The following is a 10,743-nucleotide window of genomic DNA, read 5'->3' as shown; positions in this document are numbered from 1 at the left end:
CATGAGTATTCTGAGTTACATATATACAGCTTGCCACTGAAAGCAAGAACAATTATCCATTTTTAGATAAAGTAGAAAAATGTAGAACATAACTAACCTAGCATTTTAATATTTTTTTGGACTCTTGTTGAATCTCTCTCTCTCTCTCTCTCTCACTTACTCTTACTCTATATATCGCTTATTCTGTTCAGGGTCATGGGAGGCCTGGAGACAGTCCCAGAGAATTTGGAACCCACCTTGGGTCTCTGTTTATGGAGTTTACATGTTCTCCCAGTGCTTGGTGGGTTTTCTCTGGGTACTCCGGTCTCCTCCCACAGTCCAAAGACTAGCAGATTAGGCTAATTGCCGTTGCCAAATTTCCCATAGTGTGTGTGTGCCCTGCGATGGATTGGCACCCTTTCCAGGGTGTACCCTGCTTTGTGCCCAAAGTCTCCTGGGATAGGCTCCAGGCCCCCTAAAAGCCTGTACAGAATAAGCAGTATAGAAGATGAATAAATTAATGAATTATAGCTAGTTAGGAAAAAAATTGAGCAATAAGAGTTTGGAAATAAAAATCTTTGGTCGCATACATAACAGCACTATAGGTTATAGTGTTGTGGCTTTTATTTAAAAATCTAATTTCTTCTTCAGGTTCAGCACCAGCCAAGGGTTTTGAATGTGAGATACCAAATGTAGATATTCAAATAAGAACCTATGTTATACTTTTGACTCTTACTTTCTCACAGCCTACATAAGGCAAGTTCTTATCACAACCTGATGCATCCATTAAGCTAACATTGCATGTAAATCTACACTTTGAACATACCTGTCACTATCTTTCCATTGTTTGTTACCTTGCTTCTCTTTAATTTAGACGTGAGGAGATTGTTGTGTGCATATGGGCTGGCATTTACCTGTGTGCTCTCACGCAGCGAGATTAAAGGTGACTCATGTGCACGTGCAGTGCCATCATATGGCCTTTATACCGCCTTAAGACAAAGCAAAAGTTGCAGCACAGGATCCATATATGTGTGAGAGCTTTTCCGTGCCGTTTTCAAAGAATACTTTTAGCTCTGCCTATTTGGCACAATCACGGCATCCCAAATAACATGTTCCTTGATATATTTGTGAAAATGTGTCATTATGGTGTGCACACACACACAAGGAGGAAGTAAATAGACACCCATAGCTGTATGATGAAATAGATGCACCAATTTTGTTACATGTTCAAGCAAGTAAGGTTTAGATGTTAAGGCATTATTGACACTTTGTTGACTCATAGCTTTAAAAAACTTCAACTCACCCAGACATCGAATGAAAGGGTTTGTTGAACTGAATTGTAATTCTGTTAATGGCAAAAATGGGTATTTAAAGATTCCTAGCTATCACACTCTGGAAGCAGCACCTTATGGAATAACAATCTGCCCTCTTTGAACATCTTTAAAAATTCTTGGAACAAGAATACACATAGCAGTAATAATAATTTTGGTGCATACAGTTTATCATAAAATTATAATTGTCTATTAATCTTTTTGCATGTCTGTGTACATTGAGGTCCGAAATTCCAAGCCACATTAAACATTCAAACAATTTATTTGAAAAATCATTTCATTTTAAATTACAAAAGGTTTTAGAATTTTTGAATATTTAAAATAAAGATTGCTTATTGGAACACATAAACAATAAATGTTCATATTCAATATTCTGCTCTATTTCTGGGTCTTAAATATGAGCAAATTTGTGATATTGACTATGTTAACTGACTTGCTAAGACAGTTTAGAATTTCCTCATATCCAATCTCTTTTATTGAACCATGTGTTCAGATCAAATGACTGATGGATTTGACCTAACATGGAACAGGAGGTTTTGCATAAGCGTGTGTCCAGGCCAGTTTACTATAAGTGCATACTGTAAAGCAAAAAAATAAATAAATAAATAAAAGATTTTCCTTTTCCCCTCAAGTTATTTTCAGTAATATAATTGTTAATGAACATTCTTGTATTAAATTAAATAATGTAATTGTAGCATTTTCACGAGAAATAGGCTTTTGTTGCCATAATACATGTCAAATAATTTTATAATCCTTGTAACCTAACACTTTTTTATTTAGAAAAAAATATTTTTACTTTCTAAATAGGAATAAGTCTAAGTTGTAAATATGATGAACATTGCAGAGGAATGTAATAAAATTCAAATTTAAATTATAGTTAATTTTGAATTTATTGTAGATGTTATACTGGAAAAAATAAACACTTTAAAAACTCCAAGCATGTGATGGACATGCAAACTCCACACACACACACACACACACACACACACCTAAGGCAGAACTCACCCCACCTTTTTTATTACATCACATGGTAATTTCTTGATTAAACCTTTTTGTGTTCTAATATGCTGTAAAATGTTTCCCATTAAATTAAGCAGCTTAATTGGACATCAACATCTTATAGTATAGTTTGTTTGCAACTGGGGAATCAATTTCAGTTCGCTGAGGCGAGAACGCGATGTCGGTCCAAGACCGCCATCTTGTGGTGGAAAAGAATAACTACAACGGGGTCATTTCTCCTCTTGTAGCAATCGTGCTTGTTGATGCATCCACCAGCCTGTAGGGGGGGCACTAGGTGGTATAACGCGGAAGTAGTAGCGAGCGTTACGAGGGATACATTATTGCATTTGGAATGTTTTACACTCAGTGTGTCTGTGGCACTGGATGAGTGGACTGAGGAAAGCCTGCAGCTGTGTGTGTGTTTTTAAGTCTACCTTACAGTGTTTTCCACTGACGAGATAAATTGTAAAGCAATGATGTGCGTTCCCCTGTGTCTTGCTTTGTGGACCGTTGGTGTGTTGTTTTCTCAGGGAGAATGTGCAGTGCAGATCAGCAGACCGCTGAGATTAACCAAGGTGAGAGTGCTGGCTTTGTATTAGTTTACAGTTTAAACACGGAAACTGGAATCAGTGTAACATGTGTCACGTTTCCCTGTCAGGTCTCAGGCTTCAGCTGGGAGAACTGTGGAAAGGGTGAAGATCCAGCTGTTATGAAGGGTCTGGATCTGTCTCCAGATCCCATTAACATTCCTGGAGATTTGACAGCAAGTGCAGCTGGGAGAACCTCAGTGCCTCTGGTGTCCTCCCTCTCTGTAAGCACTGCACACACTTTCACACTTCTGATATCTTTTGTTATATCTGTTATAGCCATGAGATTGAATAGACACCCAACATGTATGCACTAAAATGTGTTAATGCACCAAAATAGAATTTAAAGCATGATTGTTCGCAGCATGTCCTCAAGCAGCACAAACACATATTTCAGGTTATATTTTCACAATTTGTGACTATGCTGGCGTCTCAGACGTTTCTTTACATTAAGCTCTAATTTTGTTAAAGGTGTGTTTCAAGATCCCTACCTATTTGTCTCTGAACTTAAAATTTGTATTATTTTTTTTATCACTTGCTTTAAGGAGGTTTTATTCCAACCCGAAAAGATCAGAAGAAATAGTAGTCGTTATAACAGCAATACATTTTAAAGCATACATTTATCTTAAAAATACGGGGCCCTATTTACAGTAGCTGCATGTCTGTACAGGTTCAGTGCTAAAAAAATGGTGACAGCCTTGGTAAACTTGATGCACCAGTCTTCTAACATCACCTTGAAGTTAAGGTGCATTATTCGCTTTTTATATCTATATTGTCGCACCTCTTGTTGTTGCAGTGTTAGAGTCACTATTGCCTGAAATCATAATAAATACAGGAAATGGAAAATAACCGCCTTCACACTTCTGCTTTTTTGAGTATTACAAGAACTAATAGTCAAAAAAACTATGACCATTAATTCAAGAATAAAGTAGATTTTTATGTGTTTTTCTACAAGTTCAACATCTTAATCTTTAGATATCTTAGCCTATTGTTTTACCTGTTTTTAATATCTAGGTAGTACAGGGCGCAGTTTAAATTGCGCATGGTGTATATCTTCTTCTGCTTTTTTATAACACACTCAAACTAGCAATGCATGATTTAGCACAATGAGAACTGAATAGAAAGCATGTATGATAAGTTAAATGATGTTTATAGTGCAAGTATATTTTCTTGAATAAAAAGAAAGAAAGAATAAAGAAATAAGAAATATACAAAGTGCTGGTTAATGCTGCTAAAGTAAAGTAAATTTTTACTGAGTGAAGTAAAAAATTTTGTCCAGGCCAAATAACTGTCAAAATGCAAAAGTAATAGATTTTTGCAATCAAGCAAAATAATCTTTCATAGATCGATTGATCTAACTACAGTATTTGCCTAAATTATGAAGTAATATGTTATTTAGCAACTGAATCTTTCACGATAAAGCCACCATTTAGGACTTTTAATAACTTATCTGTGTGAACCTGTTTAAGTCTAAGCCAATAAGATTGTCTGTGTTTATTGCTTTGTGTGTGTGTTTTCCCACTTGTGACTATCACATGGTTCTGGAGAACTGAAACAATGAGCAGATTTTATGTCAACAAATTGATAAAGAGATAAAGAGGCCAAACTGCAGATTACCTGATTAAATCCTGAGTCAGACTGTGTGATTAATATTTTTTATTATTTATTTATTTCATTCATTTATTTATTTTTTTTATTGAGTAAAATGTGATGTCTTATCACAGGTAAATGTCACTCTGGAGAAAGAAGTGGCTGGATTCTGGGTCAAGGTCCCTTGTGTGGACGACCTAGGGAGCTGCCACTATCAGGATATCTGTAGTATACTGGATCAGCTCATTCCTCCAGGTCAGAACTGTCCTGAGCCTCTATACACGTACGGCCTTCCGTGTCACTGTCCCTTCAAAGCAGTGAGTTTCAACACCTTCACACACTATAAGCAGACATACAGTCAACTTTTCACACATGCATGTTCAACTCATTATGAAACCTATTACTGTAAGGAAGTTATAATCTTGGGCTTTCTACTGTATACAGCTTTCCGGAACTGAATTGTGCTTTTCTTTTGCACAAAGTTACTCCCAAATGTGATTGTTTTTCTACAGCACATAATTACCCAATAGTTTGATCAGAATGTGACACTTTTGTCACTGTGTGTGGAAATCTGTAAAAGTCTATAAAAGGTTAGAAAGTGTACAAAAGCAAAGTTACTTAAAAGAAGAAAAGGCATGATAATTTCTTCGGTTCAGTTGTCGGTTTTACTTCAAACCGATCTTTACTATTTAAGAGCCAATAAATTTCAGATTTGTCAGCAAATTGCCCAGCCAATTCAATGCTGCTAATGATTTCACATATCTTCACATCAAGTTTAACAAAATAAACTCACAGACATTGATCATGTCATTCAAACAACTTAAGACCTTTAAAAACTTTTAAACCACTATTCAAGGAAGGTTAACAGTACCAGTCAAAAGTTTGGACATGGGTTTGGATTTATTTTCTACATTCTAAAACAATACAGAATTTTATTTTTAACATTATGAAATAACACATATGGCATTAGGTAATTGGGTAACAAGAACAGTCAGTTGTTATTTTAAGACACCAAGGTCAGCTGTTCTGGAATAATTCTTGCAAGAACAGTATTGTCAAGTGCATCTGCAAAACTGAGAAAAGCACCATGATGAACTTGGCTCTCATGCAGACCTTCCCAGAAAAGAAACACCAAAACGTACCTCTTATGCAGAGAAGTTCATTAGGAGTTACCAGTTTCAAAAAAACCCTCTTAACATCATCTCAGATTACAACCCCTGGCAAAAGGTATGGAATCACCCCTCTCAGAAGATGTTCATTCATATGTTTAATTGTGTAGGAAAAAAAACAAGCACCTACATGCCACAAAATTTTTATTATTTTCATTCAACAATCCAACCTTGTGGCTGTATAAAATACTTTTAAAAAAAAAACAAAGAAAGATAACTATAGTCAATGATAACTGTTTTAAAGATCAAACCGAGAAAACAAATATGGAATCACACAAATCTGAGGAAAATTATACGGAATCACCATGCACTTTGCATTTCTAAAACAACTGTATCTGATTACAACTGCTAATTAGTCTGCAGTTAAAAAAGAGTGCTTGGACACATTAGGGATGTGTTGAACCAAGATGATTGACATAAATATATCAACATAATCGCCTAAAAGAAATGGGATTTACATACAGAAAAGCTAAACGAAAACCATCATTAACATCTAAACAGAAAAAAAAAACAAGGTTTCAGTGGGCTAAAGAAAGACAATCTTGGACTGCGGATGAATGGATGAGAGTTATTTTCAGTGATGAATCATGAATCTGCATTGGGCAGGGTGATGATGCTAGAACTTTTGTTTGGTGCCGTTTCAATAAAATTTATAGACAACTTAAGAAAACATGCAAATTTCCACAATCATTAATGATATGGGGTTGTATGTCAGGTAAAGGGCTTTCCTACAGAAAAGACATATAATGTTAATGGCATGGCCGGCAAATAGTCCGGACTTTTATCTAATTAAAAATTTGTGGTGGAAATTAAGGAAAATAGTCCACAACAAGGCTCCAACCTGCAAAGCTGATCTGGCAACTGCAAAAAGACAAAGCTGGAGACAGATTGATGAAGTATACTGTTTGTCATTAGTTAAATCCATACCTCAGGAAATTTAAGCTGTTTTAAAAGCCAGAGGTGGTGAAACAAAGTACTAGTAGTGTTTTTATTTGGTGATTCCATATAATTTTCTTCAGATTTATGTGATTCCATATTTTTTTCCTCTGTTTGATCTTTAAAACAGTTGTCATTGACTATAGTTATCTTTCTTTTTTCTTTTTTTCTTTTTTTAAGTGTTTTATACAGCCAGTAGTTTGAATTGTTGAGTGAAAATAGTTTTGTGGCATGTAAACAATTAAACATATGAATGAACATCTTCTGAGAGGGGTGATTCCATACTTTTTGCCAGGGGTTGTCGAGCCGTTATGAAGGCTTTACAGAGCAAAAAAATAATAATGAAAAAATGAAATATCAAGACAGATCTCATGCAAAAAATTCCTTTAGCATTGTTTTACTGGACGAGGTGTTTCCAAACTTTTGACTGGTATTGTGTATATATACAAGGATACCAAAAGCTTCCTTTAATCAGTATATCTCAGTGTTTGATCGAAGTTATTAAAGTCTACAATTGATATATTTTCTAGATTTTAGCCACATCTATGCCGCCAACATTGTTTTTTCATATTTGTCTTTAATTGTTATTTTTCTTCCCTTTTAAGGGTGACTACACTCTACCTCAGTCTGTTTTTGCCCTACCAAAAGTGGAGCTGCCTTTCTGGTTGACCAACGGTCAATATCGTGTCCAAGGGGTGCTGGGAAACTCGGGCAAAGAGCTCGGATGCTTAAAAGTTACACTCACTTTACATTCAGGTTAACGACCACAACAGAGAAGCTGTTTGGGATCCTTTATCGCACAATGCATGCTGTTCTGTTCGTACACATTCTGTTCTTCAGTGGAGCAATTTAGAAACCTGCTAAATTGGGAAATTAACAGGAACTTCAAGGATCACTTTGAATTGTAGATCATGTTTTGTTTTTTGTTTTTTGCTTTTACGATTTACTACTAATTTATTAATAAAAATTAACATACTTTAAAATTTAACTTCATCAAAAAAAAAAACAATCATTTTTAGTATTTGTTAATGTGATTTTGTTAATAATGACTTCTTACAAGTACTTTTACATTATGTATATATTTCCTGTTTAGTGCAAAAAAAATTAAATAAAAAATACATTAAGTATTTTTCTTTTGCTTTCCTTCCTTTTGCTTAACGCAAATATTTTAAATCCAGGAATTTCATGGGCAAAAGCATTATTATTATATTTTTATTTATTTTTTATTTGTATGATCTAACTATTTAGAAATTAGGCATTATTTAAACACATCTAATAATATTTTGTGGGGCTTTTTTTATAATGTTTGTATATTTCTGAAATTTTAGGCTTCGTATTGTTGCCTTAGTGTTACAAGAATTTGGATTGATTTCAATTCAAACAAGCTATGAACAAAAGTGTAATATATAGGTATTTTTTTAAAAAGGATAGTATAAAAACAAGATTTTAGTGGTTGTAAAAGATACTTCTAGTAGATTATATCTGACAGAGTTTAAAAAAAGGAATCAATTGTCCCTATTTAAGATGCTTTCGCTATGAGCTTCTCTGAGATGCTGGTGTTCTACACTTTGAACACCTGATGGTGATAAAACACTTTAACCAATCATTGTTTCATCATATATACATTCATTGTCTTTTGTTATGTAAACACACAGTGCATATATACTGTAAAGATATATAAACTGAATATAGAATTCACAATAGCCTTCCTAACTGTTTTCTGTTATTCACTAACAATTTGAATTCAGTTTAATATTTTAAAAACAAGCTCTAACTCTGGTATAGGCTAGCACTATTTTTATTTTATTTATATTAATTCATTCCATTATTAATTTAGTTGAATTTGTTTTTTGCCTGTTTTTAATAGGTCTTACAGGCAATATAAATAGAAATGGCCCCAGTTCATATTGACACGTGGTATATTTTATATTCTGCTTTTTGTCAGGACAGAATTAAACACTTAAAATTAATGATACATGATTTTGCACTGTGGGGTCTAAATAAAAAAAATGTATGATGAGTTAAACGATTGATGTTTATAGTATAAACATATTTACTGCCTTGCAAAACGATTTGCAAATAAATAAAAATAAAGTGCTGGTTTATGATTTCTTCTGCTAAACTATGGATGGAATAGCAGTTTTTTTCCGTTAAGCCACATAACTCTGTCTAAATGTGAAAGTAATAGTCAAAATAATGAAGAAGTATGTTATTAAGCAACGCAATCTTTCATGATACAGCCACCATTAAAGACTTTTACTGACTTATCTGTGTGAACTTGCTTAAGTCTAAGCCAATATGAGACTAGATTGTTTGTTCTTTCTTGTGCTTAATGCCCTGCATTTTCTCACTTGTGACTATCACATGGGTCTGATAAAAATAGAAAACAAGCAGATTTTATGTCAACAACACGATAAAAGATAAAGAGGCCAAACTGCAGATTCACCTGACTGAATCCTGCGTCAGACTGTGTGAATTGTTTTGTAACATGTCATGTGTCTGTTATCACAGGTAAATGTGAATTAGGTCCTTAGGGACCTAAAAGTGTTCTTAAAGTTGATGTAAGTAGTTAATTTTAGTAATGTAATTTATAAATAATATTTTTATTAATTCTTATAACAGTGGTTAGCATCGTCGCCTTGCACCTGCAGCCAGATTAGATCCGCGCCTCTGTGTGCATGGAGTTTGCATGTTCTCTCTGTGATTGGTGGGTTTCCTCCGGGTACCCCGGTCTCCTCCCACAGTCCAAAGACATGCATATTAGGCAAATTGGCATTCCTAACTTGCCCGTAGTGTGTGTATGTGTAAGTGCCCTAGGATGGATTGGCACCCTGTCCAGGGTTTACAATATCTTATGCTCCAGTCCTCTTCGACTCTGAAAACAGGATAAAGCAATATAGATGATGAGTGAGTGAGTGAATCCTAATTTATGACCAACTGTTGAAATATTTTCAAGATTTTAATTATGTCTACACCTACAACATTGTGTTTTATATTTATATATAATATTCTGTTTATATTATGTTGTCTTGTAAAAACTACATGTTTAAGATGATACGAGACTGTGATAAGCACTCCAGAACCCTCACCTTTTTTTGCTGTAGCCACTGGACGGTCAAGTTGGCCTTGTGCTTTGGACCAACACCCCGGTGCCACTGAAACTCACAGAGCCCCAAAACATAAGAAACCCACCACCACTTTTTGTGACATGAGTGCAGTAACGACTTTCTTCTGTCAACTCGACCATGCAGGTCATTTGTGTTTAAGTACCTCCTTATTGTGCTCCTTGAAACACCACCACCACTTCTTTTTCCAGAGCAGCCTGTATTTCACTTGAAGTTGTTTGTGGTTTATTCTTAGCCTCCTAAAAAAGTCTTCTGGTAGTAGTGGGTGAAATCTAAACCATGGTTTAGTATCAACAGAGCTTCTTATTTCAGTTCTTCAGATTATTTCTTTATCAGAGATTGAACAGTCCTGACAGGCAAGTCAGTGTTGAGATATCTTTTTATATCCAACCCAGACCATCATATCCTATGATGCTCCTTTTGTAAAATACTGTGAAGTTTGATGTAATGGGATGCACAACATCCAAAAAGTTTAACTTTTGTCTCATCTGACACTAATAAGACTTAGTTTTAAATTAAGTTAAAATCCATTGATTTCAGTTAGTAAGCTACAAACATTAACATGATTTAAGATCAAAAGGGAACAAGCGTATGTAACAATAGTTAAGTAGGTCTTTAATATAAATGAATTGTAAAACCTAATTAATGTATGTCATGTTATGTCATCTAAACACAGCAAGTGTATACACGTTCTCCTATAAACCTGTGCACTTTACTCTTTAGGTAAAGGTTGATATTACCAACGAAACAATCAAATTATAGCCACTAGTTCAACACGATGCAAAATGCATGCCCAGATCATTGCATACAAAAATTATAGCTGCTATTTTAGGAAAACAGAGAAAGGCTTGAAATATTTTAGTTTACGTTTTATGAATCTAGAATATATTAGTTTAACTTTCTAAATTAAATTACACAAAAACTCTCTAATGTTATTTACATTTTTCTAAATACACTAATTTAATAAAAAGTTATGGTACAAAATTCAATGATATAAACATTTTTTAATTGAATTATGAAAAAAGAA

At 34.3% G+C, this 10,743-nt stretch overlaps 1 protein-coding gene across 1 annotated transcript; it reads left to right on the top strand.

Annotated features, from left to right (window-relative positions):
• Positions 1 to 2,637: 2,637 nt before the first annotated feature.
• Positions 2,638 to 8,858, top strand: gm2a (ganglioside GM2 activator). Its single transcript, XM_053506626.1, has 4 exons — positions 2,638 to 2,884; positions 2,968 to 3,120; positions 4,621 to 4,803; positions 7,197 to 8,858. The coding sequence occupies exons 1-4, from the start codon at positions 2,783 to 2,785 to the stop codon at positions 7,350 to 7,352; spliced, it is 594 nt and encodes a 197-aa protein (XP_053362601.1). The 5' UTR covers positions 2,638 to 2,782; the 3' UTR covers positions 7,353 to 8,858.
• Positions 8,859 to 10,743: the final 1,885 nt, after the last annotated feature.

The sequence above is a fragment of the Clarias gariepinus genome, chromosome 10, assembly GCF_024256425.1.
Source record: "Clarias gariepinus isolate MV-2021 ecotype Netherlands chromosome 10, CGAR_prim_01v2, whole genome shotgun sequence".
Classification (NCBI taxonomy): domain Eukaryota; kingdom Metazoa; phylum Chordata; class Actinopteri; order Siluriformes; family Clariidae; genus Clarias; species Clarias gariepinus.
This window is presented reverse-complemented; position numbering and strand designations above follow the sequence as displayed.